General features: G+C 40.2%; 1 protein-coding gene across 1 annotated transcript in view; it reads right to left on the minus strand.

Moving 5' to 3' along the window:
* The window catches only part of csmd2 (CUB and Sushi multiple domains 2), a 290206-nt gene that overhangs the window by 193682 nt on the left and 72269 nt on the right, over positions 1-24255 (minus strand). Inside the window, exon 4 of the mRNA XM_085395216.1 lies at positions 1443-1637. Coding sequence (XP_085251342.1) covers positions 1443-1637 — 195 coding nt within the window. The remainder of the gene's footprint in view (positions 1-1442; positions 1638-24255) is intronic.

The following is a 24255-nucleotide window of genomic DNA, read 5'->3' on the forward strand; positions in this document are numbered from 1 at the left end:
TGTAAAACATTATCTGTGTCATCAACGGCTGGCTTATCATCTTTGGCCCGACAGTGCTGGCACGTTGGTCCTCTCCTGTGTCCAGAATGGTGACTGTGCCAAAATGTTCTCTCTGCTCCCAAAGTACAGTGCAAGTTCTGCTCTAGCACATATGGGCAGGCTCTATAATTGGAGTGACATTAACAATACACTTATGCATTATGAAGGAGCACTCAGGTGTACACGTTGACTTTTATGTGGCACCAGGAGACCTCAATTAATCACAGGGGAAATTGCCAGTTTCTAAAACTTGTTGGCGTGTAATTTCTGCTGAAAAGGTGACATAATCACATCCTTGAGTGCTTGAGTGATTTTTTTCCCCCCCAGGATGGAGCCTTGGTGGGAATGGGGTGAGGAGATTGACAAAGCTGAATTGGGGTCTAAACAGAAATTCTCTAGGAAGCAAACAGAAATGAAAGAGGGGACAAAGTTATCGTCAAGAAAATATAAATTACAAAGAACCATGATTTTGAAATGCATGCAAAATAATCTCCCATTTTGATGTGGAGAAAAGGCATGTGCATGTGCCTGCGTGTGATAGGGAGGGTGGGGGGACTGTGCTGGCGCGTGGTGCCCAGCCATGTGTGCTCCTATGTGGGCTTCCTGACTCCCGGCATGGCTGCAGATGGCATAGAGTCTCAGCGGTCTGCTCAGCAGGCGCACTGACTCAAACCGTTGGCCACACGGACACAGTGACACACACACACACACACACACACACACACACACACACACACACACACACACACACACACACACACACAAGAAAGCAAATGAATATAGATGGTCAAGCAGTTTTCTAGGAATTAATCTTTTATTCAAAGACCAATCTTGTAAACTGAAGTATTATAGTGTCACTTTTGCCTACAGTGTAAGTATTTTCAAGAATCCTCATGTTGTGGCAGACAACATGCACTGGCAGGTGTCGCTGCCACAGGGATGCTTGCAGGGAAGGACAACTGGCACGAGCGCCTGACTGGGCGCTAACACATGAGGTCCTGCCATGGTAAATAAGATATCAGAATAACCACCGAAAACCAGTGTCAGGTCATGTAGAGGCATGTGTAAATATACTGTATGTCGGTGCATGTGGGCTGGAGAAGCTGGTTTATCCACCTGGTGGAGAAAAGACTAAATGAGTGAGACCGATTGCTCTTCATTCCAAAAACAAGGTCAGTCATTTTTTATAGCAACTAGTAGATATAACCAAAGCAGATTTCTTGTTTCTTTTTCTTCTTTCTTTTAAACAAAGAATGAACTTTTTTCCATAAAAATAAATGAAAGACCTCAAATATCTCTGAAGAGTTCACGCAAAAGCACTGAAAACAGATTCAATTAACATGTAAAAATTTAGCCAAAAGGTCTCTTATAACAGACGGCCTTCTGCTGAGCTTCCTACTTACCTCTGCAGTAAGGAAGGGGGAAATCCCAGGCAGCAGTACCAGCTGAAGTGGCAAGGCAGGACAGGGTGGTATGACCCTCTAGTACATGGCCCGGGCTGCAGCTGTAGCGGATCTTGTCCCCGATATTAAAAGTAGACCCCTGCTGGTGGCCGTTGAGTAGCTTTCCAGGATTACCACAAGTGTAGCTGGGCAAAGCTGTAGAAATAGAAGGGGGGGGAGAGAAAACTGACAGTAAACGAGGCGGGTTGTGGTAAAGTATGTGGCACTGCATCACGTTAGCACTGCCAAGGGCCAGAAAACGAGGGAAAGTCTGATGACAGATAACGACACACAGAGCCATCTGTTCATGGCAACATTTCTGACCCAAGCAGCAACATCTTTCCAAAACAAACAGATAAACAGATAAAATCGTATCTTCTGAGATGTGTGCACATAGTTAAATGTAGTAGCAGAGCTCCGACAGAAGTTGACATAGTCGAGAAATTCCAAATGCACTAAGTGCTGTTTTACCTATCAGGGTAGTCGCTTGAGCACGCTATGTTGACCATCACTGCTTGTGCAATCATGTAGGTGCATGCAAAGGAGCACGCTCACTATTGGTAGAACCTTGACTAATTATGTATTATTATGTAAATCAAGTTCAGAGGAAGTTCAGCCAATCTCGTGTCTGTGAGCTCATGTTATGTTCCAGTGAAAGACACAGTTTCCATGTACCTTAATGACTTACGCCTGAACAGCTAAGTCACACTGCTACAGTACTATATAGGAGTGCAGTGGATTAGAGCTTTGCTCTGCATTTCAGACAGTAAATCCTTAGAGTGTGAGCAAAAGGGCAATGACCAAACAAACATCATACACACACACACACACACACACACACACACACACACACACACACACACACGTACTCTGTGTCACCCAGCTTACTGTCCCGGTCACACACTCCCACACAGCGAGGGACCTGGCCAGAACATGTGCTGGACTTTGGATGAAGCTCAGTCCCTCAACAGGAACTGGGTTGAACTCCAGCGAGGACAGAATGGCTCCTACACAGAAACACAGCTCGCTGGCACCTCGCCATCGTGCTCAAACCACACTCAAGTTTTTTTTTTATCCTATCTAATGTCTCCAGCTCTATAACGTATTACCAAAAAATAAATAAATAAAATATTTTTAGTCTTCTCTTACTGACTGCCCAAGAAAAAAGCATGTCTTAAGAAAATTTTGCCTTTTCTTTAATTAGAAAATGTTTGTCATTTGTTTAAATAACTAGCTCTTAACATTCATAAAGACGAGTGCATGACTGGCATGTTAAGATGCTTCTTGTGATCCTTTTCTTGGGAAAAAATATAATGCAATGATCTTTTTGTTGTGCTGCTTTGACACACAAGAAATGCTTTAAGTCAAACCCTAAAAGCCCCTTTTTATCTTTTTTTTCTTTTTCTTTCTTGTGATTGTTTGTTTTCATGTTTCAGGTTTCCTCACTCTAGTCTAAGCTAAAGACTTGCTTACAGCAAGGTCTAACAAGGACGGATCAATCATTTCACCCCATAGTGCATTCTACAGAGCTTGAGCTGTGGAATTAACTGGCTGGTAAATAAACTGCAAACAGTTTGTGTCCAGTCCACGCAGCAGACAAAAAACATGACCTCTACGAGTGCGATTTGAAATGTCTTTGTGTGTGTGCGAGCATACTCTGCTACTCCCAGGTGTGAAGCTAACGGAAAGAAAATGTTGTTAATGTAAGTAGCTTATTACAACTTTTAGTTAAGTTTTAAAATGTGTCACAAGCCACTTTATGTACCGGTATATTTTAACCTAAACTATAGTCTCTTGTTAACCTTAACCAAGTAGTTTTGTTGCACAGATGTAACAGCAAGCGAAAATAAAAGTAAAACTAAACTTAAAAATAGTCTCACACAAACCCCGGGCTCCTTCTCGAACATCATGTGTGTTTTTGACACCGCCAACCTCGCCTTCCTCCTAATTTTATTCCTCATTTTAAGCTGAATACATTATACAGTAGTTCAAGTCAGGATTGCCTACAGCTGTTTTTTGCAAGTGCACTGCAGCTCTGAACTTTTCCAGACATTCCAAGTCAGACATTACACTGTTTAAAATGCATGCACCCTGGTTCTTGTGACGTCTGATACCCATGATTTGCGTCAATGTAAGATTATTGCAGTTATCTGTCCTGTACACCACAGCTACCGAGTGGGTGCCCTGCCCACTGCATGCTTTACTAAGCAGACACCTTTTTCTAAAACCGCAGTGTTTCCAGTAGCTAGAAAGCGGCTGATGCAAACTGCACCCCGCTGTGTGCTAGACGTTGTCGGAACATTGTCTGAGAGACAACTTCAGACAGCTTTCCAACCGTATCCTCCTGACATTTTCAGGAGTTTATATGTGTAAACAGCTTACATGGGTTGATTCAGATGGTAAGAAAAAAAAATATGATTGCGAAGGTGGAACTCATATCTAAGTCATGGTTAGATACAAATTTTAACTGTCTGTGTTCATATTTGCAGGACTTAAAATCATAGCATGAGCAAGATTTCTTAAAGAAACACAATAAGGCATCTGCTTAAAGATATTCATTGTAAATTCCTGTGTTTAAAAATAGTTTCAAAACTTTGAAAACTAATAAAGGTTATTAACAGAATGTGAAGACACAGCCACTTTGTATGTATTGTGTTGAAAGGATATTAACTGAAGTCAAACTGGTCAGGCTGTGCCTTTATGCAATACCATTTGTACCACTAAGAGGTGGAGAAATAATCCTAAATTAAGTTCACATCAAGCGATAATGAGATAAAAAAAAACAAAAAAAAAAAAAAAACAGAAGGAGAGTCTGGGTTTGTCCAATTCTCATGAGAAGGCAGGAGCAGGAAGAATTTCAGTTTGAACTCTTGTTGGCAGAGGTGGGACCACACGTGAGGAGGCAGAGAAATCATTTCAGAGAGCCGATTGACCCGGAGAAGTGTCGAACTGTGTGAACTTTAAAAAAATGTAAAAAATTGGCAAATCTGTCCAGCAAAATTATGTGGCCAGTGCGAACGGCTGCCCTATTAAGATAGGATAAGTAGGTGAGTCTGATCCATATTTGTAACATGCAAAATATTCACATGGGTTTTATGTGTCTGGTGTATAAAGGCCTTAACAGGTAAAACACTGCCCCTTGTGGTCAACGTTTGAATTAAACTCTGCACTGAATCTTTACATAAAGTATCTTCATGTTTAATTTTCATATTTGGAAGAAGGTATTTTTGACTGACAGAATAAAAATTACTTTCATTTGCAAATGTCAGAGAAAGTTAATACATTCCAGTATTTATACATTGGATCCGTAGATGCACAAATATACATAAAAGCACCAACACACTGTGTAAAGTGATTATGGAGCACAGGGCTGAATGGGTTGGTCTCACCATGTCAACCAGAATTCCCTGATTAAATGAGTCAGTATGTTTGCTATCTATGGATATGCCCTGGCTTTAACACTGTTAACCAACAGCAAAACATCTTAGCCAATTCCACACCCCTAACATTTCCCTATTCTTCTGTAGAGGGTTTTTAAGAGTAAAACCAGTAGTGACTCACAGCTGCACTTTGCACTTCTGGCTCCATCAGTGATTTCACAGCAGGTGTTTCCCATCATCTGTTGAAGGCAGAACACCTGCTCACACGCTAAAGATGCCCTACGCGACTTGCTGCTGATTTACCTTTTAAAATACCTGGTTAGTACTTTTGTACTCTCCCTCTGGCACAATCCACTACTCTAATGACAGGCTGACTTGTCAATTCCCAGCCTTTATTTTGACCAGCCGATGCTACCTTATTACAGCTTCCCTTCCAACATTACCACATTAGCATATACACAAGGACTCTGCTGGATTAGCATATTAGCTGCTGGGACTGACTTTTTTTAGTGCTGCAGTTTGGCCACAGGGGGCTCTGTTGCCAAGCAGGAAATGGTTTTGACCCTGTCATTAAACCATGTGAGTCTGAATCAAAGTCACTGTGAGTGTTTGATACTGAAGGCAAAGGATAGAGGAAGACAGAAACATGGAGTGATGCACAGGAACAGAGCTCATTCTTACAGCCGACAGTTTGACTTGAGTAAATAACAGCATCAACACTGGCTGCGTTCCATTTTAGATGTGCCAGTACTAGAGCCCTGATATTGTACATGTTGGCTTACCGGCATGCCTAAATGGAACGGAGCCATCGGTAATGTTATTAGTTACACCTGTGCTTTTCCTTCTTACAGTCAGAATGTCTGTGAGGTCTATTTTTAGACTGGGATGACAGATGCGTGAGAAAAAGACGGCATGAACACAGACTGGATGTGTACATTTGTGTGTCTGCAAAATAGTGACAGAGACAGAGAGATGAACCAGCTGGCTGATTTCACTGAATTAAAAATGACTGAGGGTGCAGCACTGTCAGAGTGGAGATGTGTTAAGTATGGGAATGCATGGACTCTAATACACATCCATGTGTGTCTCTGTGTGTCTGCACGTAATAATCCCATCACACTCTTCATTTCAGGTTATTAGTTTGGGCAGTAAATCAAGTCTAATAGTGCCATTACCCATGCAATCCCCAAACAGGGCTAGGCCTGGAGCGCAGATATAGCACATACATTTTTAACCTGCCGGTGAATCATCAATATTGCCTTTACTCCCACAATGTGAAGCAGTTACCAATGAGCAGCAGGATAGAAAAAGATGTATTTGCTTCGCACAAAGGAAGCGAAATGAAGTTTTTGTCTTGGCTTTGCTATTCTCCCTTTGGAATGCTCCAGAAAACAAAAATACAAGTTGAGCAAAAGTGACGCCTCTCTTTACATAACAGAAAAAAACTAGAATACCGAGGCAGCGGTGTATAAAGACAACCAGCATTTAAAAGCTCATTTATCACAGTCTGTTCCATTCATACCTGCAGGCTAAATCCTAAACATAGAAAGTAAGAAAATGGGAGAAGCTTGAGGGGGGGGAAAAGCAACATAACATTTTAAATATTTGTTCACTTTTTTCTCCTTTAACTTTACATGTTTTTATATATCTGAATTATTTTCCACACAATTTACAGCTTTCATAAGGAAATAAAGCAGGCCTTAGTAGTTCCTGTTTTCAAGAAGAGACATGCATTTCTTCCACCGAGTTTGGCTCATGTCGTTATATGGACTATTCCTTTCCAACTGGTTGCATCCCACCCAACAGCACCAGCCATTTGTTGTTCCTCATGGCAGGTCCATAAGTCACTTGGATGGGTGATTGTGACAAGGCCTGTCCCTGGAGCCCATGTGCTTTAAGCGCTTTCGCTGCAAGTGGTCGTCCTCATCCATCAGTGTAGCTAATTCTACAACACACAGCAGCTAGAAGTAGAAGCATGCGAACACGCCAAAGTGCACACAAACAATCAGCACAGGCACCTTGCCATCCATCGCATCATCCATCCCTCACATTCTTTTCATCACCTTGCCTCTACTCCCCATCCTCACTCATTCCTGCTTCCTAGAACAGAAGATGGGGTGGCCTTTGACCCCAGTATGATTGATGTGCTCACTTCCTGGGTGTGTTCAAGCCTGTTTCTCTATTTGTCATTTTCTCTTTCTCCAGAAGAAGGAAAAGCTATCTGCCCTTGCACACCGCACAACGCATCTATCACAAAACAATGATTAGAAAAGGCTTACGTTGCAAAATAAAGGCATCATGAATCTGTAGTGCTGTAGTAAAAGGTGTCACATGAGCAACTTAACAACTGATAATAGCAAAGTAATGACCGGTTTTGAGATTTCTTTTTTTTTTTTTGCAAATTCACAAAACTCAGAAACAGAATTTGGTCATGAAGAGTTCAGTCCCTTTTTAGTCCTCCGTTGAAGACTCTTTGGCAGTAGTCACGTTTCTGCAAATGCATTGTTGAAATGTGAATTCAATAAACCAAAATTCAATAAAACAAACAATTGAAAACAACAAGGGTATGAATACTTTTTGATCCCTTTGTAAAAAGCTGCATGTCATCAACTGCAAGAGCCAAATGATAGGGGGAAAAGAGAGCTTTGTTCGAGGATAGATTTGTTTGTTTTACTTTGGTTAAGTCGACAGTAGTAGGAGGGACAGAGACTATATATCTAAAAATTACAGAAAGTACAAGAAAGAAGAGCATTGAAGCGTGTTGAAGGGATGTAGAGACACAGGTTGGAGCCTGTCTCTGTAAAGTTGATGCAACATCACTCTCTCTGCCATGTATCAGATGGGAGTAGAAGATGCATGATTGACAGTGTAACAGAGCAGATAAAGTATATGCGCACAAATATAGCTTGAGAGATACTACGGAGGTGCAGAATAAAATCCATGCACTACGCAGAGATTTGCTATTTCCTGACTTGACTCGTCTCATTTGCTTTTTTTTCTTTCCAATTTCCTTCCATACAAGTTACATCACTGTAAATAAATACAAAGCAACACAATGGGAAAAGACGCGATTGTGTGTAACGGTAATTTAATCCAACTCATTTTCACGCAAGACTGCAAGAGAGATCCAAACAGGCAGGTGGTAAGGACTAAACAGCTGCAAAGATTTTGCGCCATCATGAATTGAAAGAAATTGCAGTTCCTGGCTCTGACTTCAGCCTGACTCAACTCTCTTAAGCCTATTTATGCCTTTATGTATCTGTGCAGGAATTTACATACTTGTATTATGTTGAAAGAGAGGCTACATGTGGGGTATAATAACCTAAAAAGGTCATAAAAAGCAACAATTAACTTTAATGAAATTTACTAGAGTGGAACAAACTTTGAACAAGGAAGCAAAAATAAGAAAAAGTTGTCCAAGCAGGCAAAGCACAGCTCAGGTCAGGCCAAAAATAAATCTCCAAAAAGGAAACCCAAAGACAAGGGGACAAAGCAGGAAAGGACGCAGGCACACTGATGAACAGATGATTAATGAGGGAAGATACAAGACTCTAATAAGTGGCACCAAATACATGAACTTTAATATTCTAATTATTATTTGTCCAAAAGCCAAATCAGATTAGAAATGCCCTGTTTAAATGACCTAAAACATAATTAACCAGTAGGTTAAACCAGTGGGCTAGAACCTAAACAATTTTACTGTTTTAAATTACTTAACTTTCTAATCTTCTTCTGCTGTGTTCCTCCTGTACATACAATGCATATGTTTCATAGTTATAGACTGTATATAAAAGTTGGACATAGACATTGTAACGCCACTGATCAGCTGGTGAAATCCCACTGTAAGCGCTTCTGTTGCCATCTTTCTGTTTTGTGTGGCAAGAGAGACATGAATCTAACTTATACTGAACACTAATAACAGAACAATCAAGAAGTAGGTCTGCCCCAAACAATGTCCTGCTTTATAGGCCTTTTTGATTCAAGACCATTGTATACTAAATGAGTATCCCCTTGTATTTAACAGACTTTAAACTCATCAACAAAGTGTTCACTGAGGTCATATCAAGGCAGCTGAAGGCTGCTCTCATATATAGCGCTATGATCTTTTGGTTGGATACCTGTTCGTTTTGCAACCATATGCCTCTTATTACCCCTTCCTGGTCACTAGTAGGAATGTAGGTTTAAAGCACTTCCACACTGGCTTCACTTTTCAGACAAAGAAGCTGTATCCGGCTTTTATATACCAGCTATAGTAAGGAAGCAAACTAAAAATTGAACTTTCCAAGCTGAACTTGTGCTCTGTGGATAGTTTGTCTTTTATTACAAATGATTACAGCAGATTTCATTAAGCCTTGACCAGGAATTGGAAAAAAAAAGTCAATGCATACCTCCACTTAAAAAAGTTTATGGTCTAGGACTAGACTAAATCTATGGCTTGGAAACTGTGCCCTGAAGAAAATAAGATTAACAGTGACCATTATGCTCAAAAGACAATAGATATCTTATTCCGGGAGGCGATCAAACTTCTGCCAAATGAATAAACTGCTGATTAAATCAAATGCACGGCATATTCATAATCATGCTTTTCCTCATGTAAACACCGGACTGTAACAAAGTCACAACTCATACAAACAGCTGATCTGAAATCTTAACAATCAAATAGGCTATAAAATACCAAGGGAGGTCCCAAATGTAAGAAACGTAGCAGAGAGGCAAACAGGACATCCACAGATTATTAGAATAGAAATAAGCACAGGAGATATGGGGAAAGGAAAATAGAAACTATCGTTACTAAACTAAAGTCTTACCAAATTCCTCTTTCCAATCCCTTCTGCGTGTCCCTTTCTTTCCTCTACATCTTCCTGCCACGCATTTGCAAGTGACATTGCAAGATCGATTCCAACACACAGGTGCATTAGCTCAATAAGCAGTTTCTGCTTTGTCAAGCAGCAATTCAATCAATGCCTGCTGTTCCTTACACATGGGCAGGACAAAAGCTGGCAACACCCATCACTTCTGCTTAGAGAGGCTGAGAATGCAAAAATTAACTCCCCCCTTTGTTGATACTTTGAAAAAAATATCCACATGCCACATCCAATCTATTTGATATAAAAACTTACAGTTTTCTGGGAGTCTGGACCTAAACTACCAAGGTAACTCATTTTTGGATAGAGGATTTCATCTAAATTGCACACTACAAAGGCCAGAAACCAAAAACAATTTAAAGAATTTCATTTGATTTAATAAATTTACCTTAACATATTTTTTTTTCATCACAAATTGGTATTTCAGTACCTGTGCCGTGTTCTCTGCAGAACTAGATTGTAGTGATGCATTTTGATTACTTCGCTTAGCCAGATTTAGATAGGCAGGGGAAACCCTTTATCAGTACTGCTGAGTGTAATCACATTTGACAGTGTTTATAAGTGCAACTGTGGGTGCAGGTAATAGTTAATGTTTCACTGTGTGTCGCTGCCTCAGTGGTTCTTGGTTGAGGATTCACGAGATTTATTGCGCAAACACAATAAAAGACACACACACACACACACACACACAAGAATGCATATAAATACAGACCGGATTGAACTCAAGATATTCTCATTTCCCACGCACACAACAGCAGGTGCAGTAAAAGGGCCAGCTCCTGTGTGGGAGGCGCTGAGGTGTGAAGGAGAGCTCATACAGAATTGATGGCTGCTGACAATGTCTGCAAAACGGAATAATGTGCCATTCAGTAGCCATTCACTATATATGAGACTAAACTAAGAGGGATCAGGGAGCATGAGAGACTTCAAGGAAAGCCAGAAGAAAGATGAGAGACAGAGCTGAGGGAGCTGGGAGGAGAGATCAGTACATCTGTGTACAGCCTTGACTCTGTCTGGATTGAAGTATCTATATCCCCCTGGCTTCCCAGGCTTATCTCTCTACTGACATTACTCTTTCAAACAATAAAATCGCAGAAATCCTGTGGTCACCACTGCAAGCTCACGTACACAGGTGCACACAGGGACATTTACACTGAATTAAGAAGATCATATGTGAATATCTGGTGCACTGGTTTGCTAAATGGCTCACAGTTCATCACTGGTGATACTGCACTACAGCGTGTGTCGTAATAATGAAGGTGTACCGATACAGCTGATTTGGCATTACACAGAGCATTGTGCAATTCTGAGATCGGAGAATTGAATTAAAACAAGTCTATCAAACCTTAAAAGTGATAAGGACTGAGAGATAACACTTGAAATCAATACAACAATAAGACTCATCTTTCCCTTTAAAACGATCATTGATCCTGATCATTCTTTACAAAAATGTAATGTATTTCTGGGGTGAGGGTACAGGGGGCAGTGTGGGGCAGTTGACAGTATAAAAGGTGGACTTATCCATGGTGTCATCATTCACTGGTTTCTGAAGGCCTGTTTTGAAGCCTTGAGATTAGCGTTTTCACTGTCACCATTTTGGTTTCAAAGAACTGGATGTGACATGGTGGGGAAGGTTTGACTGTGAAAGTGCTTGCATATCTGGGATAATCCTCCTTTTTGAAACATAGTATGACCAAAATGAGTGACTGAGCCCATAAATCCAACAAGAAAGTGTTTACAGAGGTCAAGTCAGAAAGGTATTTTGACTTCTATGGGACCAGAAGTCTTTTTGTAATGCCATCTGGCAGTCTTCAGATAGAAAGCAGGTTTAAGGTACTTTCCTTTGGAACCCAGAACCTATGTACATGTTCCACTGTTAATCATTTTGTGTTTTAAAAATGAAACCTACTTAATTTCACATTTCTTGTTACTTAATGAAAGAAAAAATAAGCCATGCCATATCCTCATAAAGGTGCTTAGAAAACTAAAAAATGTTAATTAAAGAATTAGTGCTAACACCAAGTACCCCGTCACGGCAGATGTCCGCCCCTCCCTGAGCCTGGTTCTGCTGGAGGTTTCTTCCTGTTAAAAGGGAGTTTTTCCTCACTGTCGCCAAAGTGGCTAAGAATTAATTAAAATAACTGATTAACTCAACCTGCTATCTGCGAGTAGAATTACAAGAATTTACACAATTTAGTAGAACATATTTATTAAAATGTGTAGGAAGAAATCAGGATGAATTGCTAGAATTAGTCCAGTTAGAATCTCACAGCGTTAAAAACGCCTGTGTGGAACTCATTCAAAACGACCAAAATGAGGTCCAGCACAAACTGTGTCGTCTGCAACAGTTATGCACTTGAGCGTGGTTTGGGTTGGAAGTGGCCTTGAAAGAACAGATGAATGGGTGCTAAAGAATACTGAATAGTGTTTTGCTTGCAGCAAATTACAACACAAGAAGAAAATTCCACACAGTAGTCTCCATTTGGCGAAATAAATTCTTTAACATTTGTATTTACGGTGGACACTTTAATTCATCATTACAAAATGAACAATTTCACCTCAGCATGTGTCTAGAAACACTGTCACTGAAACGTCACAACAGTCAAAACACATTAATATTTATCCCCTTGGGTAAATTAGTATTCATTCAAAATTTCATGGCAACCCAGGCAGTGGGTGTCAACACCATTCTTGTTTGACGGCCAAGTTTAACAGACAGGTGGACCCTCAGAGGTCCTGCAGGTGGGGCATAAACTAGAATCCTCAGTGCCTGTTGTTTTCCTGCATTTTGTCTTGCTTTGCCATTCCCTGAGCCAATCCTCTTTCCCCCACTCTGCAGGTTGCCTTGGAAACAGTAAGGGCCCACCAGAGAGGACATTGCGAGGGGAAGTGTTGATGCATAAATGTGTAGGTTTTGGGGAGGGGGGGGACGCAGGAAAACAAATGCATCTCTTTTCTTTGTATGCAGTGGTGGGTACGCTCATTAATATATAAGTCAGTGCACTTCCAATTTACATGTTGTACACATGGAGATATGACTTCAATACACTGTGGGTATGCAGTATGAGAACAATAAACATCCTAACAAGAAATGTGTAGAGGCATCCATCAACTCATCAGGGGAGATCAGATGTCACTTCAATCCACACCTCATTAACCATGTCTTCTTTTGTTCACTTTACTACTTGGGTAGTGAATCAACCAGGCATGGCTTGATGAAGCAGAGGTACTTTGGCAAGTTTAATCAATACCTTTATTTAAGATTAGCTTTTCCTTAAATTTCACTGTCTTTTAGTTTCCCTGATGTCTGCTGTGGTAAAAGAGGAGCGAATCCCAGACTCATCTCGTGCCATGTTTAGGCGTGTGAAAAAGGCAAGGCAAGGCAAATTTATTTGTATAGCACAATTCAACAACAAGGTGATTCAAAGTGCTTTACAGAGAAATTAGAAACAAAAACAAATAAAAAGTATGATTTAAAATTGATTAAAACAAGCAAACTAACTAACTAACTAAACACACACATTTCACACCTGTTCGCGCGATCTGAACCCTTATCGTAAGGGGAGCTACCAGTCCTTCTGTGGACGAGCTACTTTCTATTTTAAATTCCCTGAATTTAAAATACTCTCTAGACCCAGTCTAGACCCAGCTGGGGAGCTACCCAGAGCTCTAACCCACTTAACAAACAAACAAACAAACAAAACAGTATGTAAAATCAAAACAGATAAAATCAGAACAGTAGATAAAATCAGTAGTTAATGTAAGTTTTGAAATTTAAGCTTAAAAGTGTGGATTTGGTGCTTTATTCAAATGCAGCTGAGAACAGGTGAGTCTTCAACCTGGATTTAAATAAACTTGAGTGTTTCAGCTGATCTGAGGCTTTCTGGGAGTTTGTTCCAGATATAAGGAGCATAAAAGCTGAATGCAGCTTCTCCGTGTCTGGTTCTGACTCTAGGAACTGATAAAAGACCGGATCCAGATGACCTGAGGGATCTGGAAGGTTCATACTGGGTCAGGAGGTCACTGATGTATTTTGGTCTTAAACCATTCAGAGCTTTATAGACCAGCATCAGAACTTTAAAGTCTATCCTCTGACGGACAGGCAGCCAGTGTAAAGACCTCAGAGCTGGACTGATGTGGTCCACTTTTTTGGTCTCAGTGAGGACTCGAGCAGCAGAGTTCTGAATGAGCTGTAGTTGTCTGACTGATTTTTTAGGTAGACCTGTAAAGATGCTGTTACAGTAATCAAGCCTGCTAAAGATGAATGCATGGACTAGTTTTTCCAGGTCCTGTTGAGACATCAGATCTTTTATCCTAGAAATATTTTTGAGGTGATAGTAAGCTAATTTTGTTATTGTCTTAATGTGTTTTTCTAAGTTTAGGTCTGCATCCATCACTACACCCAGATTTCTCGCCTGGTTTGTGGTTTTTAGGTGTATAGATTGAAGTTCTCTGGTGACCTGTAATCGTTTTTAATTGGCGCCAAAGACTATTACTTCAGTTTTGTTTTTGTTTAGTTGGAGAAAATTGTGGCACAACCAGTCATTAATTTCCTCAATGCATTTACCAAGAGCCTGTACAGGGCCTTGGTCTCCTAATATATTTTTGATCTAAAACCGCTGATCTTGACATCAAAGGCAAATCAATATTGATATCTGATAATTTCCTATTCCCTTTCACACTCATAATGGCTATCGATTTGTGCACAAGATTATTTATACACATTTTTAGTCCATATTAAATATTATTGTTATTAATATTATTGGGCAAAAGACACTTTTAGTTTGACATGGCTGTGTTATTGTAGCTATATAAGAGGAGAGGCAGTCTAAAATGGGATATTGGCAGTAGAACTGACAGGTTTGTTGGAGTCGAAAGTGCAAACTGACTGAAAAGTCTCCCAGTATTGAGGGTTATATACATTCATTACTACTTCTTCTAAATTAGGTGCTATTTGCTGCAAATTTGTATCGATTCTGTCTTTAATGTAGTTTCAAAATGCTAAACCTGAGGGAAATACAGGTGAGTGCTCTGTCTGAGGAGAGCAACACAGCCAGTGGTGTCTAACATCAATTTCACAGCTTGGGTCTTTATGAACAAAGCATTATTGATTAGAGCTCTGTGGAGAACAACCTTCAAAAAATGGATATATGCAAGCAATGTTGCAAATACCAGGTAAACCATGACCACCATGGTAGACAAACAGACTTTCTTTTGTTGTCATGTCCTTTAAGTAAACTTTAAAAAAAAAATGCTTAAAAGTTTCAAACTTATTGAGGTTTTAAACTAAATAGCTATTATACTGCTTACCAGCCTAACAAGGGCAAAAACAAACAAAAAGTTATATAACTAAACCCAAGTTTTGTTTAATATCAGTTGCTGGTTTCTGGTGCTCTAATGCAGACTGGCACTTTTATAACTAATAAAATATAATATTGTGCACCATGTTAACAAAATGCCAGCATTCTAATAAAGGCCTTCATGCACAATAGGTCAACTGAAGTATCAAAGTGTTGCAGAACAGGGTACTGTACACTCGCTAACTCAGAGAGCTGCCCTCTTTCTTGATGCTCTGTTTCACCAGTTAGCTCATCCTGTTGTCTTTTTTTTTCTCATGGTCACAAGTGCCTGATCTGCCTGTGTGGCTGTTGTTAAAGCATGACAATGCATTTTTAATGGTGTGCTGGGTTTAAATTAACCAAAAAAATAAGCTGTGAAAGGGCCTTGAGAAACAATTTGTCAATGTTAATAGTTTCTGAGAAGACGCCTAATTTGAACAGTTAAATTGTTCTACCTCTATTATGAGAGGTTTCACTGATTCCACGTGAAGCATCTGTTGCACGTATAAAATCGCTTCATATTATTACCGGGCCTGTAATCTTCATCAAGTAAACCACAGTTAGATCATTTTCAATAGTATAATATGCTACATTCAACCAAGTATTGAACTGTAGTTATATGAGAGGAGCTGTGTAATTATAAAATCAATTTAATTGCTGGGTTCTGTTACATGTCTAGTGTTCTGCATTAGAAATTCCTTTAGTTCTGACTCGCTATTATGACAATATGATAATCTGTCATAAGATGCGCTACTATCCTCCATTTAACCTCTTGTCTTTTCCCAACTGCAACATGGGCTATGTTGCCTTATTTTTTTAACATGACTCAAGGTTTTTTCTATAATTAGAAATTTCATTAAAGAATTGTGTCTAAATAGTGTTTACCTTTCTTTTCTTTTCTTTTTTGTTTTTACTTTAACCTCTCCTGGTCTAAAAGTATCTGAGTGATTTCAGGTTAAGTATCTTTTGTGCATGCTGGTTTCCCACTACATTCCCCAAGCCAGTCCCTTATTTTGAGGTTCCCAGGGGATAGTGGATCCTACCGTCATGATTTAGTTTTCAACTTATGTAAGCTAAGGGTCCCTATTTTTCTTTCTTTCTTTCTTTTTAGATTTAAATAAATGAAGCATAATGATAATGATAATATCCAATGAAATCAGCAGAACTACAAATCCGTACACATGCCATTCTGGAAATAGCCAAAGGATGGCTCTAAATTATGTGGTACTTGGGGAAGATCCAAGTAAAACCCAGAAATAAACCCTGTGATCATCTCACTCAAAGCACGTTCTTCGAGAGCTACATTATCCCGCATACACAGAGGCATAATTTAATTTTAGGTCGTGGTGGGTAAACATGTACACACTGACCACGTCACAAGCATTTGACAACACCCAACTTTTCTTTCGTATTTGTTTGGGGTTTTTTACATTACTGTAATGAGATCCAGATGTCATAATTACTAGATGTGGGTCTCAAAGCTCATAAATATGAACACCATTAACAATATAATTGTGTTTTTTAAGTATTTTGTAAAAGTCTTTACTTATGTGTACATTTTAAAATTTGCACTGCTAGTTAAAACTGGTTCCATTTTTTTCTACATAGATAAAAGAGATTAAAAAATATATATCTATTGAATGTAACATGCTCTTTTCATTTGAAGAGCATTCAGTAGCTGTACTCTGACACACAGATATGGAGTGGTTGTGAAGATGAACCAGTAGAAAAATAGTCTTAAACAGTTGGGGTCATTTTCATGGGTGTCACCAAGTAGACGTTATAAAACACTGACATAGACACTGTGATGAAAACAAATGGTTTTAGACTGTACATTTTTAAGCTTTATTTTTAGTTTTAACTGGCATCATGCAGCTGTTTTGGAACCAAAAGGGACAATAACACAAAAAGATGGACTCCTAAGGTATCAGCTACAGCTAGCTATTATGGTTAGCATTAAACTGTGCAGAAACACATAACCTGGTAACTAGAAAAAGTTGCATTTCCTGCGAAAATGCAGTGTGAATGCCCTGTAGTGGAAAGAATTTTTTGCTGAAATGAGGTGAAAAAACTGAAAATTCTGCAGAAAAGGGGTGAAAAGGCTGAGATTTTTTACCGAAAAGAGGTGAAAAAGTTGAACTATCTACTGAAAGGAAATGTTGCCATGAGCTGGGTTCGAACCCGGGCCTCCTGGTCTGAAGAACGCTACTCATCTCACTGAGCTAACCTGGTTCTCAGGTGGCTGAAAAGAGATGAAACTGAAAATTGTCCTGAAAAGAGGTGACCTCTGAATTTTCTGCTGAAAAGAGATGAAAAAACTGAAATTCCGCTGAAAACAAGTGAAAAAGCTGAAAATTCTGCTGAAAAGAGGTGAAAAAACTTAAAATTCCACTGAAAACAGGTGCAAAAGCTAAAGTTTCTGCTGAAAAAGGGTTAAGAAGCGGAAATGTGTAGAAAAGAGTTTAAATGCTAACTGAAAAAATTGTTGCCATAAGCGGGATTTGAATTCGGGCCTCCCACTCTGAGAATGGCTGCTCATCTCACTGAGCTAAAACATGGCTCATCCCGGCAAGCTAAACTTGTTACTAGTTACACACTGATAATGTGGTCCAAATTGGCCAAAAAATGGCATAAAAAGCTTAATATCTCAAAAAGTATAAAAGTTATGAGCACCAAAAGATATAGCTGGCATTAGCAGAAAGAGCAGAACAGTTGAAAATTTGAATGGTGAAACAGATGAAAAATATGCTAGAATTTCACTAATCAAAACTCAAGCCTTAATTTCGATCAGATAACCCATTAGCATGCTTCAGAAGGCACTAACAACAAAAACACAGACCCCAACAGCTTTCTGTGTTAGGATACATATCAATCAAAAAGGCCACAGAACTAACTCCAAAATCCAGGCAGAGGAGTTAGAAAACAAAAATCACCACAGAAATGCTGTTTACAGCATTTTGTGCTATGCTGTAAATATGACTTTTAGTACTATAAAGTTGGAAATTTAAACATGAGAGTCTATATTGACTGACCTTTTGGAACCAACCTCATGTGGTACCTAAAGTAAATGCGGTCTTTATCACTTTCTCGTTGCCCCTTGCCTTCATACTATCACCCATACATTTCTCACAGAAGCCCAACCAATTTATTGGCAGGTCACTATAATCACACAAAAGCCTGGACTGGAGCAAAAATTGGCCCCGGTATTTTTGGTCCAGGCGGCTCACTATGAATGGCCAGTAAAAAAAAAAAAAGTTTGACATCTTAGTTGTTTAGTTGTACTGTAGTGCAGCATGTTACAGTTAAAAGCTACACTTTAGCTATTAGCAGTGGCTCATGGTCAAAGCAGCCATTTATTTTACATGAATCTCTCCCTTCCTAATTATACCCTCCGTCTATTTTCTTGCCATGTTAATTACACCTTCCTCTGTCTCTTCCTAATTCTCTTGTTGGGACTGCTGTCCCTCCTCTTGCACTTCTCCAAGGCCAGTGCTAGCAACAGCAATTCTTTGCGACTGCGAGGGCTTCTTACTAGTTCTTGCTGGTTCCACAGTTGACAGCTGCTAGCATGTCGGTATTTCGAAACACTTTGCTGCATTTATTTCTAGCGTCTCTTTCTTTTTCTCAACTTCTTTCACACTAAATTCTGTTCTACAAGGTGCATGGGCACACAGGGAAGGTAGGGGAGGGGCTGGCTGAATTAAGAGAGATTTAATTGGTCAATCCAGTGACAGCAATGAAAATAAACCAATGGGCTGCTATCAGTGCTTGCAGGGCTGGTGCACAGCTGCCCTACACGAAGTGACCTTTTGCCTGTAGAAATAAATTGACCAAAAAACACCATCCAACCATGTTATGAGTCTTGACGTTGCATAATACGTCCACCACCCACCAGATGGCACTCCAAGGTGGCAGCAAACATGTTTGCAACACCACAAAACAAGAAGTATTTGATCTGAGCAGAATAAGACAGAGGTTATACAAGTAAACAAATAACACAAATGTTAGGGAAATATGTTTATATCAGCCTACTGATATATACAATACTGGATTTTGAAATTAACAAATCACCAAGTATCAGTCTTAAAATTATTTTCTTTCCAGGCTCCTTAGACCAGTCTTAAAATTCCTTTATCGTTCAGGCTCTCTTTCACACAGACGTCCCTGACATATTGCAAACAAGTGACTGATGTCTGTCAATTATGTTAGTTCTTTGGTTCATACTACTTGTCATTCAACTTGGAGACAGATTTGAAGACATCAAAACCTTGTTCAGCTTTAAGATAAATATATCATGTCCACTCCTTCGGTATTTCCCTTCTTTTACAGGCATTATGTTGTTTCCACCTTTTACCAGCCTGTGGTAACAAGAGTGAAAAATGCGTTAGTCATCTAAAATCATACTCTAACAAAATGTATAAACATTTGCACCTCTACATTTTGTAGATCAAACATCTGTTTGTAGATTACAGCTCAGCATTCAATACCATCGTTCCCTCGAAGCTGGACAGGAAACTGCAGGATCTAGGACTGAGCAGCTCCCTCTGCAGCTGGATCCTTAGCTTCCTGTCTGACAGACGCCAGGTGGTCAGACTGGGCAGCATCACCTCATCCCCCATCACACTGAACACTGGTGCTCCACAGGGGTGTGTACTGAGCCCTCTCCTGTACTCACTCTACACCTACGACTGCACAGCCACTAACAACTCCAACATCATTGTGAAGTTTGCGGACGACACTACAGTGGTGGGTCTTATCACCAACGGTGATGAGACGGCTTACAGGGAGGAGGTCAGCGCCCTGACCCACTGGTGTCAAGACAACCATCTCACCCTCAACGTCGCAAAGACAAAGGAGTTGATAGTGGACTTCCGGAGGTGCAGAGAAGTACACACCCCCATCACCATCAACGGCGCTGCTGTGGAGAGAGTGAGCAGCTTCCGGTTCCTTGGCGTACACCTGGCTGAGGATCTTACGTGGTCAGTACACACAAACAAAACAGTGAAGAAGGCGCAGCAGCGCCTCTTCTTTCTCAGGAGACTGAAAAGATTCGGCATGAGCCCCCGCATCCTCAGGACCTTCTATCGCTGTGCCATTGAGAGCATCCTCACTGGATGCATCACCACCTGGTACGGCAACAGCACCGCCTACAACTGCAAAGCTCTCCAGCGAGTAGTGCGGTGCTCTGAACGGATAATTGGAGGTGAGCTTCCCTCCCTCCAAGACATCTACAGGAAGCGGTGCCTGAGGAAAGCGGGGAGGATCATCAAGGACTCCAGTCACCCCAGCCATAAACTGTTCAGACTGCTTCCATCAGGAAGGAGGTTCTGCAGCATCCGGTCCCGTACCAGCAGACTGAGAGACAGCTTTTTCCATCAGGCCATCAGACTGCTGAACACGTCATAGACACCTCAGCTTCACTACTGGAACTTCAACATTATGCACTCCACACTGTATATAAATGCCACTTGTTTTGCACATATTCAACTCTGTATATTTTATATATTTTATTATTATTATTATTATTTTATTTTATTTTTTTACTATTTAATTTGTAAAAATTAAATAGTAACACACACACACACACACACACACACACACACACACACACACACACACACACACACACACACACACACACTCACACGTAGGAAAATATTTAGTATACACATCCAGAAATGCATACACTATTATATATTGTACATATATTTATTAGTTTCAGGTTGGCCATTCTTGTATTTTGCTCGTTTGTGTTGTTGTGTTTGCACATCTCTGTTGCTTGTGGGGCTCGCACACAAGAATTTCACTCGCATGTGCTGTGCCAGTGTGCCTGCACATGTGATGTGACAATAAAAAGTGATTTGATTTGTGATTTGATTTGAAATTTAACTCATACAAAATATGTCAATTTTACATCCCTCCCACTCTAAAAAGGCTAAAAACACTCGGACTGCCTTTTGTAACAAAACACCTCCACTTGCTCCTAGTCTTTGCCTCATTACATCACTGAATAGCAACTGTGAATTAAGGCCTCAAACAGAGAACGCTGCAATGCCAAATGATGGGTAAGAGACAATCACAAAACAAACAGGTGTGGCTTCACTTTATGCTTCAGTGATGGCGCATTTGCACTGTGAGCTCAGGCAAGAGCTTGTCAGGCGCACACAGAGGCAGACAGTGTGGCACACTCAAAGAGGAACACAAATCAACACAAGGATAAACACGAATCAGTTAAAGGCCTGGTTTCTATGTGACTATGTGAAGATATTTGTCTGCCTCCGAGTAGTCTAGAGAAGAAGGTTTATTTCTTCACAACACCTCGCTTTTGTCTCCCCACCACCCACCCCCAAATAAATCATCATGAAATGGCCCGGACTGTTTCGCCGCCGTCGGTGTCATAACAATGGAATGCAACTGAGTATGGCAAACATTGATTCTCTATAAGTGAAGAAGAACTAGAACAAACACAGCTGACCCAGGTGATTGTGTATTGGGGCGATGATATTATGCCGCACTTGTTTCTGCATGCCTCTGTGCATCTAAATGTTTGTCCATATTGTTTCCTAGTTTATGTGTTTGTGTGTGCTATTCATAAAGATTCAGCACTGGGATTTATCACAGTATAGACAGCATTTTTAACAATCCAATACAAAACAATCAGCAATCTTATAGCTAATCAGTAACCATGCCTTCCAATACTCAGTATGTGTATATTAACAGTCAGTGCTTTCCAATTAAATTCACATATTGGTAAATATATAAGAAAAAAAATTCAATCAAAAAATCTATACCGAGACTCTGTCAACAAAGCGTTGACTACACTAACAACTTCTCAGAGCGAATATGCTTGATCTTAAATATGACCTTTTGACATTTAGGTGAAATACTCAACTGTCGATAAAGTCTGAAATGGATGACCAGAGAGAATTGGCGATGGATGATCAATAAATCTGGCCTGATGAATGGCTGCGCATTAGGGCCGCCTAGTAAACGGAGAAATGATTAAACACAGCAGCCAAGAAGGAACCGCTTGGTTGATATCAATTAAAGCAATGAGAGAGAATGCACCAGCTCCTGCTCATAGCCATCGCTGGGTATTTCATCACAGATGTTAACATGCGTGCAAGGCAATCTTAATGATATATTAGATACCACAGCCACTTAATGATAAATGCGGGTTCATTCAAGTGGCCTTTACTGGAGTCTTCGGCAAATACGCTTTACGCTGTTAAAAGTTTAATTCCAATCAAACTAGCTGGTAAAATGCAATTGAGGGGAAAGACTGCATCAAATACCTGACAAACGTGAGAGGTTGATTATATATAATCTTTCTGAATTTCCATTCAACTCCAACACCTCAACACTTTCTGGATCAATAAACTGTCACACTAATTTACCTGTGACAGAAGAGCGTTAACAAGCCAGTAAACACCACACCATCCAAAACAATAGATAAAAAGTCTGCTGAGGTAGTGCCTAGAGTTTCTTGAGCATCTTGATAGTCGCAGCGTATCCGCCAGCCTTCCTCCCCTCCCACCTGCTGAGCGTCTTTGTCACATAGTGCTAACACATAATCCCTGCTAGCCGATCAATACAGACAACTCTTTTTTTTAATTTAACCTTTGCTCCTTTTGTCTTTGGTGAGTGAACCTGGCATGAAATCATGGCAATCCTACCTTTGTATCCTTACATTTCAAGTGCTTCTTTCCTGCAAGTCTGTCCTTTCAACTACCTAATCATAAATGGGCATTCAATGCATTCCAAGTCCTAGGATTTTGGGGCCATATTGCTTACACCTAGCACATACTCCTACATCAACAGTTGGCAGTGAAAAAGACATATGCCAATTAGCTATAAAAGAAAAGAGCGCATAAGTCACAGAGCTTTCCACCAGCCACTGCAAAGCCTTCTTCTTTGTGCTGCATGCATCCAAGTACAAAAGGAAATATTCAGAAGCACGTCTCCACCTCATCCCATCTCAGAAACAATGACACCCTAATCTGAGGACAATACGGGCGCTAATCCACACAAAACAGGGATTGTATGCAGAGACAAACATGGGAGCGGGGGAGAAAAAGAGCTAGCATGCTAACAAGCAAAAGAGGCTAATCCTGATAAGAGATAGAGGCTCGGAGAGACGGATAAGCATTACTGTTAGGGCAAAACCGATGGGGAGGGGTATGAAAAGGGGAGAGGGAGAGAGAAGAGTAAAAGCCCAGACATTATAAGATGACAACAAAGTTTTAATGAGTTAGTAATTCACAGTGCAATGTTGATGAAAGCAGATAAAATCGAGAAAATATGACAGCTGCCATTCCAGCTAACAAAATCAATGGAGACCATGTAAACATGAGTCTGTGTGTTGTTAACACGCAGTCAGTCACTTATATTACACGCCAGTACAAGACCACAGTTTCTTGGTGTTTTTTTTCCTGTATTTTTTTTATGTAATGCCACTAGAAAAACAAGTAGGTTACCAAAGTAACATATTTCTCTATGATGGAAACAAAAATCAAACAGATTTAATCGCGAAGAAGGCGATAACGCCAAAAAGATTAGATTGTCTTGGTCGTAGTCAAACTTTAAAAAAATGAACGCAAAGTATTTGATATTAGCTCTACCACAAAGCTTTGCAAGCTCAAACACTATTAATGAACTCCAAGTGTGCGTTGTACATAGCACTGGAGTTCTTTCTTAACACCCCTCGCTGAACAGGGGGCATCGTTTCTAAAGGGGAACTATGACCCCTACTTACTGCAAGCTGGTTGATGGGGGTTATCTCAGGCTGGAATTAATTACATCAAAGTCTACAATCCAGAGGGCCGAGCAGATGACATTTACAAGAGGCCAACTGAGGCGCTTAATTACACACTTTCATAAAGTAGTAGAATTAGTGTGCCAGACTGGTGCTGCACATAAACATTGGAATAACAACGATAGCAACCTTTTGGAGAAGTCGCACACAATGGGGGTTTTAGGGATGAAGTGTTTTGGGTGACATTTTATGCGGTCAAGCTCAAAGTGCTATGTCAGAGGAGAAGTGAAAGCAGTTCAGGTCCCTGGTACTTTTTTGGGGGAGATGAGCTCACTGACTAAAAAATGCATGGCTGTGGAGATGGTTGTGCGCTGTGCGTGAGTAACAGTGCAGCAAATGTGCAGGGTTGCGTTCTTTCTCTTCCTCTGACCTGCT

Source organism: Rhamphochromis longiceps, linkage group LG22 (assembly GCF_057381845.1).
Source record: "Rhamphochromis longiceps isolate RC_006_pf linkage group LG22, R_longiceps_female_GT1.1, whole genome shotgun sequence".
In the NCBI taxonomy this organism is placed as follows: Eukaryota; Metazoa; Chordata; class Actinopteri; order Cichliformes; family Cichlidae; genus Rhamphochromis; species Rhamphochromis longiceps.